At 39.7% G+C, this 17,430-nt stretch overlaps 1 protein-coding gene across 1 annotated transcript; it reads right to left on the bottom strand.

The window, feature by feature from the left end:
• Nucleotides 1-2,941: 2,941 nt before the first annotated feature.
• Nucleotides 2,942-16,967, bottom strand: tmem63a (transmembrane protein 63A). The gene is made up of 23 exons (XM_034075416.1): nucleotides 16,879-16,967; nucleotides 14,342-14,524; nucleotides 13,979-14,055; nucleotides 13,811-13,889; nucleotides 12,927-12,964; nucleotides 12,668-12,810; nucleotides 12,066-12,117; nucleotides 11,832-11,940; nucleotides 11,301-11,371; nucleotides 11,124-11,204; nucleotides 10,673-10,790; nucleotides 10,116-10,249; nucleotides 9,519-9,662; nucleotides 8,633-8,786; nucleotides 8,441-8,547; nucleotides 8,106-8,192; nucleotides 6,676-6,741; nucleotides 6,137-6,299; nucleotides 5,864-5,969; nucleotides 5,571-5,738; nucleotides 4,945-5,060; nucleotides 4,813-4,863; nucleotides 2,942-4,389 (listed from the first exon to the last, which is right to left on the bottom strand). Exons 2-23 carry the CDS (start codon nucleotides 14,501-14,503, stop codon nucleotides 4,252-4,254), a joined length of 2,364 nt encoding a protein of 787 aa, XP_033931307.1. The 5' UTR covers nucleotides 14,504-14,524; nucleotides 16,879-16,967; the 3' UTR covers nucleotides 2,942-4,251.
• Nucleotides 16,968-17,430: the final 463 nt, after the last annotated feature.

Here is a 17,430-nt window from a genome sequence, read left to right as displayed (position 1 = left end):
GCCATGGCACTAATCCTGACGGACAAAAGATGGGAGTGCCACGGAGCATGATGCTGCCATACACTCTGATTGGCTGGCACCATCCCACGCGATGCTGTGATTGGCCGGTGCTATGTTTATATACAAATTGGAGCAGTCAGAGGTCACATCCATCGATCTTGGTGGTGACATGAAGGAAACCTGACCTCAAAAACCTCAGAACTCCAAAATGGGGTTTAATTCCTTTTTGATACACGCACGCACGCACGCACGCACACACACACACACACACACACACACAGGTTCTTTATTACATTCAGTGGCCTGGGAGTGCAGAATTAAGTGAATACTGAGAGGGAGTGAAGTGACTAAATAATAGTGTCTGTGGTACACAAAAGTACAGACGACAATAATACCAAGAATGCATGGAGGGCACTGGGTTCAGTGGGTTGCACACCTACACACAAACAGAGGTTTTGGATTAACACGGGATAAATATTTTGATCCGGAGAAGGGCGTGTTGTGTAAACTAGTAATGCTTTAAAGACTCAATTGTGTGTTTCCTTTGACCTGGGAGCCGAGAACTGCTTAAAGAACTATAATTATCATCAATAGGTTTACTCTGTTTTCCTCACATTTCAAAGCCTGATTACTCTCCGAAATGTGTGTTTCTTGCATCCATCTAGAATCCACATTTCTGTTTAGATTAGCTAGATTAGCTACAAATGTATATATAAACTGCTATGCTATCAATGCGGGCAAGTTTGTTGCTCTGTGAATGTTTCGGCCAATACGTAACAAGAATTGACAGTACAGATATGAAAACAATTAGTTTGAGCTCATTTTGACCGTTACTCATTGATATTTTGTCATTTGTTCGCTTTAAAATCCGTACTTAAATAGGCACCCTCATGTCTGTGCGCTAAATACCAACCTACCGCCATCTGCCAGATAGCTTAGCTTAGCACAAACATGGGCAGCAAGCGCTAACAGAAGGTATCTAAAGTTTAAATGATCATCTTGTTGGTTTAATCGGTGCACACATATATCCTAGCTGTAGCTCCACATTTAGCATGAGTGCTATCGGTCATCTAACCTTACTCTCGGCGGGAAAGCAAATAATAGTATTCCTTTTAAAACACTTTAAAACTGTAATTTAAAAATTATCTTGTCTGTAAATCTTCTGATAATTTCCTTGATTGTCTTGGAACAAAGTGACATCATTTCTATCCCAAAAACGTATTGGAAATGATTAGAAAGGCAGTGATATGTCAAGTTAAGCACTACCAAACTCATTACTGCTCATCCAGGTTATTTCAAATTACACTTGAGTCCATTTTCTTTTTAAAGAAACGAGCAGATAGGGCATTGCGTTTCCGGCATTAACTAGGCAAAGAGATGCTATCTTATCCGATGCAAGGTCGAGATATCTCAGCTCTGACGCTTTAAATTTGACCATTTTCTTTAATATAACCCTTTTTAAGTTAGAGGAATTATTGAGGTGTCCAGATGAAGAGCATGATATGTACATCTGTGAGAACCTCTGAGAGCTGCTCGAACACGAGAAGCCACAAACTGCTCCCAGTCTGCATGTATATGGATCAAACTTTCACACACCCATTAGTAGAGCCTAGAACCATGTGGGCCGAAACTGAGCCAGTGGATTTGTGGTGTGTGTTAAACATCGGGTCAAAGAATGGGTTTTGCAAAGCTGCACACTGCAGTTATGGCTGCGGCTGCTTCCCAGGCTCCTTCAGCCTTAACGTCCACATTACTCCTGTCCAGCTGAACTCACGAGATAGTCTTTAACAGCAAGTGCATTTAAAAACACATTCACAACGTACTGTACAGACAATATATCAAGGTGTCTGATATCAAACACTCTTCTCTTTCCCAGCTCATCCTTGGGGCCACACGAGGATATCTGCAAGTTATTAGTGCCCCCGCATCCTGACCCTGCACAGCTTTCTCATGTGACTTTGTTGAGGTATGTCTGTTCGAATCTATCTCTGAGTTTCTTTGCATGGGAGTCATACAGTGTGTGTTTTTGTGATTATTACATTTTTCGTAAAGAAAAAAAGAATCTATATTATCGGTTTTATTATCGCTTTTGGCATACTGGGGAACGTTTAGCACTGAGAAGAGTGTTTGTATTGGTTAATCTCTCTCACACACACGCACACACTGAAATAATACTTGAGAAAGAGTAAACAAGAGAGAGATTGTTTTGTAATGCCTAATCTTTGTCCGACATGAGGGGTGAAATTCAGTCAATAACCTTTGTGCACTTAAAAAAAAAAAAGATTTTAAATAAGTGTTTTCAGTCTCTTTGGTAAACAATCTTCAAACTTTGAGTGGCCAGTCACAAAATATGTATTTATCAGCAGCTAAAGTGCAATGAATGTCTTAATGTGTTAGGCCTATAATGTAATATTAGACATCTATAAGGCAAATAATGAAACCTAATAGAAAAATGTTTCACATATTTAAAAGTGTTCAGTTGTTAAGTTATTAAGGAGCCCTTTAGTAGCTACTTTTCCTGTTTTGTAGGCACAGTATGGGAAACGTATCCTTGTTTAATCCCCTCTTTTCACCACTATATATGTTAGTTTAGCACTTCATTACCCATATTTAACAACTGTGCTAATCCATACAGCACGCTAAAAATCCTCAAACAACAAAAGAGGTCTTTCTCAGCTGAGGCAGCTTCCGTGGCGAGAAAGGGGGAAAGGGCAGGGGAAAAAGGAAGCAAAAGGAAAGGGAGACAATAGGGAAGGATCAGGTGAGGAGGTGGAGCCACTGGAAAAGTCACCCAGTAAACTGGCTCATACCAATGTCAGTATAAGTTAGAAATCCTCAATGCAACATTGTGCATTAGTCCCTTTGCACTGCTGCATGAATGTATCAAGTCAAGCTAACCCACTGCAGCTCAACAGTGCCCCCTAATGACAAAACACAGGCATAACCGGAACATTTGTATTATTTCTCAGCACCATTATTACCAACCATTGCACATGTACAATTATGCCTTTAGTACTTGTTAATATACAGCTGCAAAAACATACAGGTATAGTATAAAAAAATATAACATCCAAATAAAAATTGACCAAGTTCTTAATCAGAAATCCTTCTTTTATGGGACAGCATGATTGAAAAAAGAATGGCTTTATGGCTCTAATCGTTATATAATCCCACCCTAACCCTTAAAGTTATATGTAGAAAAATAACAGTTTTGGTTGCAAAACCCCTGCAATACTGATAAAAAGAATGTTTCAATACAAAAGCCCACTTAAAGGTTACGTTAGTCGACACAAAACAGGCCTCTCTTGATACAAAAAGTGCATTATGAACATGAGGAAATAAGTTATTCCCTTGGCAGGTGTTGACATATCGCATCACAAAAGGCGCAGTGAAGAAATCTTAACAAACAGAAAGCTCTGCCTGTTCACCTCTTTGGCATCAGTGTTGCTGGCTGGTTCTGGTAATCCTTGCATGATTAGTGCAGGATATGGATCTGGTTTGTTTGAAATGTCAGGTTTTTGGCAATTAATTTGTTGCAGAGAGGTCTTTTACAGAAAATACAAAAATGAACTGTGCTTTATGATTGATAAGCTTCAAATAGAAGACTCAGCAGGTTGTGTCTGCTATGCTGATCAAGTGAAAATATTTATCAGATAGAACATAAATTATTATATTATAAAAAATCCTATGTACCTTCTATCCTGTAGAAAGTTATTTTTACTCTAACACAATGTCCCCTACTTGTACTTTTAACTCATACATTTACTAACTTTTGGTCGGCCAATGGGGCGGCTGTTGCTTATGAAGCTAAGTGGTCATCCACCAATCAGGAGGTCTGATTGGTGTTGATCCGCAGCCCCTGCTGTCAACATGTAAAACTGTCCAATGGGCCGAGTTTTTGAACCCCAAATTGGTCTTCATGACATCGCCAATGGTGTGTGTGAATGTCTCCCGAAGCCCCTGCCTCTGTATTATTGTGTGTATGCGACTTGTACATGACAAAGCATTTTGAAGGGTCACAAAGACATAGGATGATATATGCAATCCATATACCATTTAGCATGTGGGTGACAGTGCTATAAGAGTTGCACGTTGTTCTCTTTCTCTCAAAAATAAATGTCTCATCCTACTCAGCAGTGGAAGGGAATTCAAACGCCGACTTAAATGCAGAAATGATCAGAAATCAGATTTTACATCCAAGAAGTCATAGGCATCCTCCCAAGCTTTGACTCAGTTCTGGGACGCGCTGATTCAGCCATCCGACACGCTCTCCGCCAAGGGGCTGGTGCTGTGGGCGGAGCTTCCCATCGTAGAACCGTAAGAGGGCATTTTAGATCCCTCTTGTGCGCTGGCAGGCGATTTGGGATCAAGCACTCTGGGAAGATAGACCTGCAATCAAAGAATACAAAAGAGAAAAGAGCTGAAATCAACAACGGGGTGTTTCTCAATATTCGTTTGCAACATGCTCCCTGGTGTGTGTGAGGAAACTAATACACTCAAAGGCCAAAGTATAATTTTTTATAGAAAAGAATGTTGAAGATTAAGTAAGTTGGCAAACTAGGACATGTTTGAATAACTGCTAAAGTTCACTGCAACAATAGCTGATTGGGTCTTTAACATAAGGTTCAGAAATGACCTCAACAGCTCCGGTATGTTCACTTTGTTAATGAGTAACAAACCGTGAGGGTGGTGACAAATGGGTTTATAGAATTTACCAGCAAAGCTCAGGTGGGTTAACTAAAGATCTGTCCTGCCCTAACATGTGGTCTTTGTATTCACACTGTGTGCTTTGTTTGGGAACAAGTACAGTACCATGGTGTTTTCTTCCACTCCTTTCTCTGTGTCCTCGTCCTCCTCTTTCACCTGCAGGAGAACATAAACAACATGAAGGCTCAGAGTGGAGGAGGACAAAGAGAGTAACAGCATACCAAACCAAACGCTCACCTCATAGTTGTGTGGACTGAGGTACTTGAAATTACCAAAGCAGGTGTAACCAATGCAGATGAAGACGGTGATACACAGGACCACCAGAGTGAACAGAGCGGGGGGAGCCCAGAAACCTGAAACAACACACGCATAGTTCAAAAAGCGACACAGCCATTTCACTTTGTGTGGCCGCATGAAAACACATACATGTGATTATGTAGTAAGAAACAGTCTATATTGTGCTTTTGGGGGTTTTCCTTTCCTGTAGTTTGTTATATAGGTTTGTGTGCATGGAAACGGTCTGCAAAGGCTCATATCCCAAAGTTCCCTCCAGAGGACGTTTCTTTATATTTATATATATTATTTTAAGAAAGGCTTTTACTCAGTGTTTTTCTCCAAACTGGGGCTGTGCTGACCACCATCAATTGTAGGAAATACACTGATTATAATAAGAACAACCTCACTTTTAAATATCCAAAATACCCCTTTAAACATTTTAACACACCAACCAAGCTTTCTTACAAGATATTTGTGTTTCCATTTACATGTTTTTAATATTTCTATCTCTTCATTGCCATGAGGGAATCTCAGGTCCCTTTACGGACGGTTACTTTCTCCAGGTTACGCCCACGCTTGTTTCTAACCTTGTCTGAGGACAGAAAAGAAGTAGAGCCATATCAGGCAGATGATGGGTGCAGCCAAGGCTTGATTGACAGCTCCCAGGTGCACCTGGCTGTCGAGGCGAGCAGGCAGGTAGGCAAAGTACATGTTGTGTTTGTCCACCAGGTGTTTCAGCATCATGTACAGGAGGCCTGAGGGGGGTGGGACACACAGCACAGCCATTATAAACCGTACCCTGTAGCTGAGTGGAAATAAACTGTACATGTATATGACTGGTTGTCATGCTGCTTGTGTACAGCAACAAATTAATACTTACCAAAAGGGACAATAATAGGACATATGATGCTGTAAGCCATGATGACAGTGAAGACACACAGGCACCAGCCATACATGGCTCCATATTCAAACTCATAGGCCTGGTTCTGTAAATAGAAGGTAAAAAAGGTGGCTTGTTAATGTTGAAATGAGGCTGGGAATCAATTAAAACAAAACTACAAATGTAATATTGTCTTCTGTTAACTTTTCATTTACTTGACTTAAACAACTTTTTTTTAGGTGTAGCAATTTTCATTGAAATGCCTTCACAAACCTCTTTGACATATTTCCTTTCAGCAGCAGAGCGCGCAAACACCATGCGAATGATGTAAAGCAGTAACCCTGGCAACCGCAGCAAATCCATCCCAGAGCCCACTAGGGCTGCTGTGATGACGTAGTTGACAAAAAATGCCCCCTGGTCAGGTAGGAACACGCATCTGGTGTAAGGGTAAAAAACATCTCTGTTAAGATAACTCCTGATATAAAAACAAACACATGACGGCACATATTCACTTTAAAATAACAACATCAAAACAAAATAACAACCACAACAAACAGCAACAACATAACTAAAGCATTGAAACAGCACAACTACAACCACAGGATTTTCAGCACGACACACAAAGCCGTTTCATTGATGGTTACTCGATAGACTTGAGTGTGTGTTTGTAGTGCATGCAATGAACAAGTGTTGTTTTTACAGCTTGTGGTACAGTATGAGACACGTGAAAATGATTGAGTGCATGTACACGCACACAGTTTGTCACTATTTGATTTTAAATACACAAGAAACAAAAAAGCAGGATTACTTACTCAAACCTCAGTTTCCCATCAGCGAGAAACTTCGTATCAAACAGCCAGCGGAAGAACACCGCAAGACTAAAGGAGAAAGAGAAAGATATTGCAAAATGTTAGGCAATGTTCTCCCTACTGTAAACATGGGTTGATCAATTAAAAAGTTAGTGTCAAACATTTTGAAAGTAATCTTTCATTCAAATGGCAGAAATGGCTGTTTTCAGTCACTCAAATATGGAGGTTTCCTGTCATACTAAAAACAGAATACCTTTAGGTTATGGATGGACAAAACAGGATGTTTAAAGATATCACTTAGACTTTTTGATTAGACTTGCATGGACATTTTTCAATGTATTATGACATTTTATAGACAAAATGTGTATTCTATAATCAAAATAATTACAGCTTGGAGCCTCCCTCATGTAATCCAAGTTAATAATAATATATTTTATTAATAAGCGCACTTTTCATTTGCGTAAACAAAACTCAAAGTGCTACAAAATTAAAAAGGGTGAAACAAAAACAATAAAAAACAATTTAAAAACAATTTAAACAACATAATCAAAGCTGTGACATTCATGCCGGCATGGCTTAATGTGGGGGATTTAAAAATCTAGTTAAAGGCTTTTCTAAAAAGATGCGTTTTTAGGCCTTTTTTGAAAGCCTCCACAGTCTGTGGTGTCCTCAGCTGGCTTGGGAGGGCATTCCACAGTCTCGGAGCAGAAGGCTCGGTCTCCCATGGTCTTCAGTTTTGTCCTTGGTGGGATGAGGAGGTTTGCCTTTACGTTCCCCATTTATCAGTGTTTCTACCAAAAACTGATTGCTATATTAGACGACAACTAAATCACTTCTTCCCCTAGATCAGGGGTGTCCAAACTTTGTTCACCGAGGGCCACATACAGAAAGATATGCGAAGGGCTGGACCGCTCACTAGAGGTGAGGTATAATGCCTCATAAGTTAGCAAAATTAATCAAATGTAGGTCATTTATGCTTAATACTTGAATATGCTCTAAGAAAAACAACAGCCTATATCACAGCTCTCCAAAAGCTTTCATTGATTTATTTAGCAGCTCGTTACTTAAAAACAGGAGCCTCAGATTGCTTATCATCAGAGGCAATAGGAAGGGTTCATTTCAAGCGTGTTATTGGGCTTTTTTCTTATCAACTTAGATTTGATAGAAAATGTTTCAACTTTAATTGACTAAATTTGTTTGAAAAAGTGAGCTTCTTAGAACATGAATACTGTGTAATATCTGTTTTCATCTATATTGAAGAAGTACAATACAAGACAAGCACAAGTTTCATTTGTGGGCCATACTCCATTATACTTTTTGAATTTGCTGAGGGCTGATTCAAAATGGCCACATTTGGCCCCCGGGCCGTAATTTGGACACCCCTGCCCTCGTTGAAGGACAGTCAGTTGCCTATTCAAAGTGATGTTGATTACCTTGTGAGCCCCAGCGAGGGGAGGATCAGCACCATGAAGAGCAGGAAGAAGTAAAGCTTACGCATCATACTCAGCTGCTCACTGGACCTGAGACACAGATGGCACACGATCAAAACTGGTGTTACAGAAACAAAATGTCCTCAGCTAAGAGAAACAAATCACTGTGTGTACTGTGTGTGTGTGTGTGTGTGTGTGTGTGTGTGTGTGTGTGTGTGTGTGTGTGTGTGTGTGTGTGTGTGTGTGTGTGTGTGTGTGTGTGTGTGTGTGTGTGTGTGTGTGTGTGTGTGTGTGTGTGTGTGTGTGTGTGTGTGTGTGTGTGTGTGTGTGTTTAATACCTGCTCCAGTGTGCCTCTCCTATTGTAGAGTAGTAAACTATGGTAGGCAGCAGGGCAGAGAAGGACCACAGCAGCAGAGTGGGGAAGAACTGACTGATGATGGGACTCTGGGGGGGGAAACAAAACAAACTAGGTTCATAGCTTTAAAGCTGAAGTGTGTCACGGAGGCGAGTCTGCATGTGTAGGACTCACATTGAGATAGTAGATGGGCATCGTCACGTTGAACTTGTCCATGGTGCTGATGATGATGGTGGGAGTTGTGAGGAAGGTGAGCAGGAAGAAAAGGAGGAAGTTGAGCATCAAGTAGCGCATGTACCAGTGGAAACCACGCAGTGACAGATTCTCCCTGAATGATGGGGAAAGAGTAAACAGAAACAACGTGACTGTTAAACACAAAGTTGCAAAAACATTACAGTATGGGTTAAACTGTTAACATCCGATAGTGATACCAATTATCTTGCTCTACTTCAAAATGTCAAATGTAGTTATTTTTGTCAACATTGTCACATAACTTAGGTTGCTATTTTCCACAGTTGAGTTGGGAAGTCGTTCAATTGACTTTGGTGTGTTCATGAGCTTCTAAGAAAACCCGTCAATAGCTGTTTCTGAGTTTTTGTTCTAACTTGTTCTGACCCAGTAAGGAAATATTATTTCTGAATATTTTTTTAATTAATGTTATGTATGCACACTCTTTGTTTAATAAAGACTCATTATTTAATGTTAAACATAATTTGAATATCATGCTAGGATACAGATCCACACAAATGCTAATAGGTTCTTCTTCATCCCATGCCAAGTTGAAACTCAAGCAAAAGTAGTTCACTTTATAACGTTAAACATCTAACAGTGAATGCATTTTGTTGCACTTTAATGAGTTACATCAGACCAACAAATACAACTTTAAAAGTACATTTAATTATGTTATAATTGGAATCACCTAAATGTAATTTCACCATGTGATGCCACTAAAAGTCAAATTACGACAAAATTGAATTATTGCCCAGCCCTATTGGCACCAGTTGTATAGAAACCAAGTCATATGATTTTCATGGAGCACGCACTGTGTTTCAGGTCTCACCAGAACACATTTTTGGGATGGGGTGCAAAGCTGACGCTCCACTTGTTCACTTTCAGAGTTGAGCTGTCGGATGACGGCTGGGGCGTCCTCCCGCAGAGGAAGCCTGTGCCCCCACACTCCAGAGCGTTGAAGTCCTTCAGGATGCTGGAGTGAGTGAAAGACAACTGTTAGTGATGCACTTTGATACACAACACCAAAGCTGCTTCCAATAAAGAGTCACATGACAATAAAATCGAGATATCAAATTCAAGATTAGAGCAGAATCAAAAAACAACATCAGAGAAACAATTACAGTTAGTTGACATAACACTGCCATGCCAGCCGTAAACTAGCAATACTAAGGGAAATACCCTTATCAAAGTCAAAGGGAATTTTATTGTCAATCTTTCAGTTTGTGTGTACAGACAGAGAGATCAAAATACCGTTTCCCACAATCCAGAGGAATACAAAATACAAATATGTATACAAATATGTATATATATATATACACACAATCAACAGACACATTTATACATTTCAAAGGTAGAAGTAGTACCTCTGGCAGTAAAATACAGAGGCAGTACTGACAGGTGAAGAAACCTTTAATCTGGTACTCACTATTTGGCCATAGCCTCGGTCTGCAAGGTGATGAAGGCCATCCCCAGGGGGCGCTGTGGCACCAGCTCCGTCTGCTTCCTCACCTCCTCCAGCAGGTATTTTTCTTGAGTTCTGTAGAACTCTACGGCATCAACCTGATGACACACACACACACACACACACACACACACACACACACACACACACACACACACACACACACACACACACACACACACACACACACACACACACACACACACACACACACACACACACACACACACACACACACACACACACACACACACACACACACACACACACACACACAGATTAAAGGCTTTACTTGAAACAACCTTTATTTTTATCTCATGAACTACTTAACATGTTTGCTTTATTCACTTTCATTGTAAATAAATAAAAAACATTTCCGCTGTATAGTTTTTGAGCTTTGAAGTCATAGAAAACAACATGTATGCAGTATTGCTTTAATTTTCTCAACCTGTTTTTGAACATAGAAAACAAAAGCATCTTCACACCCTGTTCCAACCCGTCTAGTCCCTGCTCCATCTCACCTTCTCAGAGCTGGCGCAGCAACAGAGGTGACCGCACAAACGGGGGTTAATCAACTCAACTTTCCCTGTTTTCTCCAGGACATGCTCGTAGTAGCGCAGGTTTTTTCCAGCTCGCTCCCTGAGGGCGAATAAAAATAAATACAAGTTGATTAAACTAGGTAAAGATAAAGCTGAAGTTAATATCCCCTGAGTATTCCACACATGAACATGATTGCAACGATTCCTTCTGCAGACAAGCGTACAACATCTGAAACCAATTTAATATTGTAAGGTAAGCTCTTGTTGATTTGAAATAATGAGCTATAACACTAAAAAGGTCAATAAAGCTGCTCCGTTAGGTTGAAATTATCTTTGTGGATATTATCAATGCACAGACCAATATAAAAATAGGATACACTGATAAAAGAGAACATAATTGTCATTTTATTGATTGTTTCTTGTGTTTTCTTACTTTTCTTTATCCAGGTGCATGAGCTTGGCCACGTTATAGCCCAGGGTCACAGCACACACTCGACAGGAAGGGTACGCCTCTCTGTGCAAAAACAGCGTTGATATTGAGAAATCGAGCTTGAAAATGTGACTTTACCAACTTAGGAAAGTGTAAATCGCATCAATGCAGTGAACTTACATGAAATGGGTCTTTACAGCTTCCTCTGTCGCCGTTTTAGGGACTGAGCACACAAACAAAGTGTCTCTCGCCTAGAAACGAAACAGAAATGAAGACTAGTCAGGGAGCAGCACCGGTGAGCCACAGCATTTCAACTCTGTAATCTGACTTATTACAGAAATAGAAATCCTTTAATCATCCCTCAGCAGTGAACGTGCATGTTACAGTGAAGGGACAGTGCAGACAAAAGTAAGAGTAATATATTCAATAAAGAGGCAAACACACGTAAAATAATTAATTACACATCCATGGTAAAAAAAACAAGTAGACGTAAGTGAACATATGGAATATTAAAAGAGAATAAAAAGTGAATATTGCCCACAGAGATGTTACAGTCTGAGTACTGAAGCATCATCCAGTAAACTCATTGGTAAATAGTATACATTATATAGCGCACATAGTATTGTTGTTACAATATCCTCAAGTCAGTAATGTGGACACTGTCAGAGCGAGAACTGTGCCCAATGACCTTAAACCTAGTGAGAGACTCACCGTCTCTCTGCGCATGCCCTTCATCTGTGACGTGTGATGCCGCAGCACAACAACAGTCAGGATCAGGTACAGAACTGCAAACACTGTATGCAGCCATAACATGTTGCTTCTACGAGCAGAAAGGAAATGACAGTCATCAGTAAGCATTTAGTCATGACCAACCCAAAAAATGGTATTCTAATACAAACTTTTGTTTTTATATTAAAAAATGTTTGTATAGGGTACAGTAGTTACCCCATTTGGATATTTCCCACCGTTGTCCTTCCAAAACTCTCTGGGTCATTACCTGACAGAAAGAAAGAGCATTTTAATAAACAAGAGACCTACTAGTGCCAATGTAAATATGAACACAACTGAAAAAGATATACAAGCAGCCTGCATTTCACACACAAATAAATAAACACACTTTTGGGACTTGAAGTCACTGATTATAATATGAGATAAGTCAGTAATGAGTCATAGCTTCAATAACATTGAAGACCAGGATAGGAAAGGGTTCACAAAAGGAGAATAATAATAAGTAATAGTAATATATTTAAATTAAAGGTGTTTAAATCTATATGCAGATATGGATAATTATAATTTGTTAACTATATAAACATGTCTATTTGGAAATGTGATTCCAGTGTAGGTACGTTGTGATACAAAAAGTAAAAGTGCACGTTAAACGTCTTTATGAGGAAAGTAAAGCCTTCTTGCTTTGAAAATGGTCAGTGCAGATTCTAAATTAGACTCAATTGAATTACATTTGAAGCCATCATAAATGCACACCTGACCCATACACTTATGTGTTTTCTATAGTTTTAGCCATTAAGAGACACATGCAAAAAACGCACCCAGCAGGTCTCCCGTCATGTTGACAGGCAGTATGATTGAGAGCGAGGTGACGGTTAAGACGATCAGCAGGACGATCAGATGACGCTGGAAGGACAGGTAGTGAACAGCATCCATGCCACACCTGGTTTTTATTTTTCCCTTGCTGAAACACACCAACACACACTGATTAGAAAGCACCAACACATGGATTATATACAACAAATCAATATAGCTTTGGTTTAGCCCCAATATCAGTAATATTGAGCAAATGTCACTCACTCCATTCTGAGGATGAAAGGCAGCCAAGAGCAAAATCCCTAAAACAGAAAATAGTACATGTAAGGGAAACTTCTGTGTAGCAATGCAGTGGGAGTCACCGACTCAGGAAAGAGACACGGGAAGAGCAGGAGCTTTGATGTGACACTGATGGTTTATTCACATCACAAGTCACAGCAGCCACGGTCTGACTGCACGGGAGAGTTGCCACGTCAATTCTGGAGCGCCTCTCTCTCGTTGGCCCATTTAACTGGTTTCGCAGAGAGTAATCAACATATTTGAGAAGATAGCCTAAACAGTTGGGAAAACTGAGTTACTTGCGTCTGACACTTATGGCCTCGAAGATTTCACACCTTGGAGTCCACAAACACCGAGAAGGAAGTGTCCCAGTGTACCCACAACAATAAACCATCTGTGACCTAGGGTTGCCCGGTCATAGAATTGGAACAACAACATTATGGCTGAAGCAGCCTCTCTCCTTAAAGGAGATAACAGACGTCAGGGTCGGTCATGCACGTCATATCTAGGAGTCTAGGACAATTATTTCCCTAACAGTACATACAGTGAAATATGCATTAATGAAGGATAGTCATTTATTTATTGTTACGGTTTAAAATGATTAAAAAGGCGATATTATGTTAGTTTTCAGGTTCATATTTGTATTGTGTGCCTCTACTATGACATGTTTACGTGCTTTAATGTTCAAAAAGTGCTTTATATTTCTTATCAAGCCTGTGCTGCAGCAGCTCTTTTCACCCTCTGTGTGAAACCAGAGTTAGCTGGCCTACTCTGTCTGTCACAAGAACCTATATACCACACTACAGGGAAAGGAAAACCCCTAAAGAATAACAGGGCCCCTTTAAAAACCAATGTCTTCTTTTACATACCAATTCATACTCAAGGTCATCCGTATTGGACGCTATGGATGACTTGTGTCCATAGCGTCGGTGTGTTGACTCTGTGAACCTGATACACAAAGTGGATAGTTAAGGAACAAATCATTTTCATCTTTCACTATTCTGGACAGTATTGCACATTGAAAACCATGAACCGACCCTTCGTCTGTAACTAATGCCAGACGCCCGTAGTCCCAGAACTTCCTCCTGATAATAGAGAAGACCATCAGCAACACCTGTGGGTCACATGAGAAATAGAACCAATCAGCTTTAAACTCATGACAATGGGTGATAACTTATATAGATAACACAAATAAAGCAGGGGTTGGAAAGTATGGATTTAATCAGTTGATGTACATCTTAATGGGAAAGGAATGTTCTTCTGTATTTTTTACGTTAAAATAAAGATATAATTAGAGAAACTATAAGGCACTTTGTTCGGGATTGCCTCAGAATGATTTCCAGTCTTTCCTCTCTTGATTCAATAACAGGCAGACAGACACAGTTCATTAGTGGACGTACCAGAAAGACACAGAAATCGAGCAGCAGCACGATTGGCACTCCTCCAAAGCCGACTCCCTTCAGCACGGTGCTCTGTGTGGCGCTGAAGCAGCTCCCGTTGTCCGGGAAGCCGGCGGGAGTCGTGCCATTGGAGTCCGACAGGGGCCACCACAGGGCAGACATCACTGCAGCGGAGCAGCTTCTCTGCACACATTGATCATACACTGAGAAACGGCCTCCAAGAGACAAAAGCTGCTAGTCACAGTGATAAGACAAAATTAAGAACTGCAAGTAACAACACTTTTCTTTGTTTTATTGATTCATTGTTGATACGTCTGAAGATAACCTACTGAAAGATGCAGGACACAGTCTTTGTACCCACCTACAGTACAAAACCCTAACAATTATTATTTAATATTAAGTAAATATCAAACCCTCAAACAAGCAAATACTTGACATTTTTGCTCGAAAAATGAAAAAAGCCATACATTTGCATTTCCTTCAACACTTCAAACTCAAAAACACAGCAAAACAAGAGTGTAGCTACCGGTTATTGCGATTATCAATTATTTTCCCTTTAAAGGTATTAAGAACATCAAAAAATGTAGAACAAGTCTTCCACAGTTTCCCATAGCCCAGGCCCCAGGTTGTTGTGTCCAGTTGCTAAAGATAATACATCGTCATTGATAATAACAAAAGAGAAATTATGCAATTCCCCCCCCCCCCCCCCCCCCCCCCCCCCCAAAAAGAATAAAATTGACATTTAAGGTGCTGTAACCAGAGAATATGTTACATTTTTACTTAAATGATTATTCGATTATTAACCTTTTCTGTGCATTCACTGATGGATGAATGATCTAATAATTACAGCTCTACACAGAAGAGACCTTGTCCTATCAGGGTTGGCCTAACAAGAGGATGCAGCTGTTCATCCAAACAACTAAGCTGCTTTTAATTTCTTTAAGTTTAAGTCGTGTTCCTGCAATTAAAGATTCAATCAGATGACCCCCGTGACTGGCATACTGCAGGCCAGCTAAAGGAGGAGGACGCATGAAAATCATGTGGTATTTTATTTGGTTGCAGAGAAAAACAACATGCTCTTAAGATAAGAGATAAGATGGTTTTCTGTGCTGTCGGAAATGTCAGATCTTTCAGTAAAAGTAGCAAAATGATATTGATTTCTTTTCATTGTACAGCTAAATGACCCCTTCATAAAAGAACAAAGAAAGAGCTTTGTTTGTAGCTTGGAGAGCCGAAGCTAGTTATAACCACTAAATATACTGTTGGATATCTTATTCTATAACCTTATATTTGACAAATGTACCATTAGGGCCAGTTCAGTTCAAAACCCAAATAAATTAAGTTTAATGATTGAAACAGAGAAAATACTTTTTTATTTAACAGTAAATATACTGTACTGTAATACCGCTGGTATTATCTGCCATATTTGAATGAAAAATAACTTTCAGCATCGGTTTTATTACAAAGTAGGTTTACACGAGGAATTATCTTTGGTATATGTGGTATATATATATATATATATGTATTAACTACAAACCAATACTGTTGAATATAATTGTTTGGCAATCGCCATATTGTTGCAGCTCTGACCACCTGTGTGTAAATTCTATGTATTCAAAGAAACGAGCAAATGTAGTGGATTAAATAGTAGCATACAATATTTTTCATCTGAATGTATTACAGTAAAGACAGTAACATATTGGAAATACTGAAAAGTGTACTTAGTAGGCCTACTACTACTTCAACCACTACTACTACTACTACTACTACTACTACTACTACTACTACTACTACTACTACTACTACTACTACTACTACTTTTAAGTAAATAGTAAACTAGTAAATGGCTTGCTTGGTTACTTTAAGGAGCTTTGTAAATCCTGGAGGGCATGTGGATATCAACATAATTACGACTGTGGTTACATTTGACTATGTCTAAACTTGGAATCAGGGGGTTTGTCATGGTGAACCGTGCCTTTGCAGAAACTAAAAGTAAATAGTGTTTGAGGTTTCAGAAGTGTCACATCCTCACAACACAGCCCCGCCTTCCTCACTGAGCTCGGCCACGCTCAGTCACGCGGAGGTGGTTAAAGTTATAATGTATGTAACCGCTGATTTTTGTCTTTAAACCCTGACTCTAAATGTGACAAAAAAGCATAACTCAAAAGGGAACTCCTGTAGCAGTAATATTTCTGATCTAAATTTGACTGGAGGCCTTTTTTCCCAACAGTTGTTTTCTTTTTATGACATTTTGAGTGAACGTTCAGCGTCAGAACAAGAGCGGTTCCTTTAATGACACTTGGTGGACTGGTCAAACTTGAAGTTAAACAAATACCATGTTGTGTTCAAGGAACACGTTTTTAAATCAACAGGTACAGAAGCTACAGGGTAGACGAAGAGTTGCTAATGCTACTATGATGTAAGCAAAAGTTTTGGCTATGTCAACATCCGTGAACTAACTATATTTACATGCCTGATAGTAGCACTCGCTCCCATGTTGCCAACAAAAAAAGTATTTGTAATTAACTCTGTCCTACCTGTATGTTCGTCTTTTATTCCTCACTGAAGGAAAGTTTTCTCCACAGTTAACTTGAAATATGTAAACGTCTCCGCTCCTTCCCCTTTATGTCCCACGCATGCGCAGACGCTGCAGCAGAGCAGTATGCTACAGTATCTCGTGCTCAGTTCCAACCTATGGTTCCAACCAGTCCTCAAGCCTTTACAGAAGGGACCCTCCCTTTTTACTCTTGTCAAATAATTTACAATGATTTACATAAGTACAATTCCTGAAGTAAAATAGTCTTACAGCAGCATAATGTATTGAAGTGTTAGCCTACAGCAGGGCCGGACTGGGACAATAAATCAGGCCGGGAATTATACACCCAGCCAGGCCACTACCAGTTTTTTGTGCCATTTTGCTGGATTTATTTGTCAATTTTTACAGCGTTGCTGCCCGTAGTGATAGCGCTCTAAATCTACTACCCAAAAATAAACATATGGACATGGGTTACTATTTAAAAAAATGTGCAAATCTATTTAGGAACCTATGTGAACATATTTTAAGTGGGGGTGGACCTCAAATCCTATAG

Source organism: Pseudochaenichthys georgianus, chromosome 24 (assembly GCF_902827115.2).
Source record: "Pseudochaenichthys georgianus chromosome 24, fPseGeo1.2, whole genome shotgun sequence".
NCBI lineage: Eukaryota > Metazoa > Chordata > Actinopteri > Perciformes > Channichthyidae > Pseudochaenichthys > Pseudochaenichthys georgianus.
This window is presented reverse-complemented; position numbering and strand designations above follow the sequence as displayed.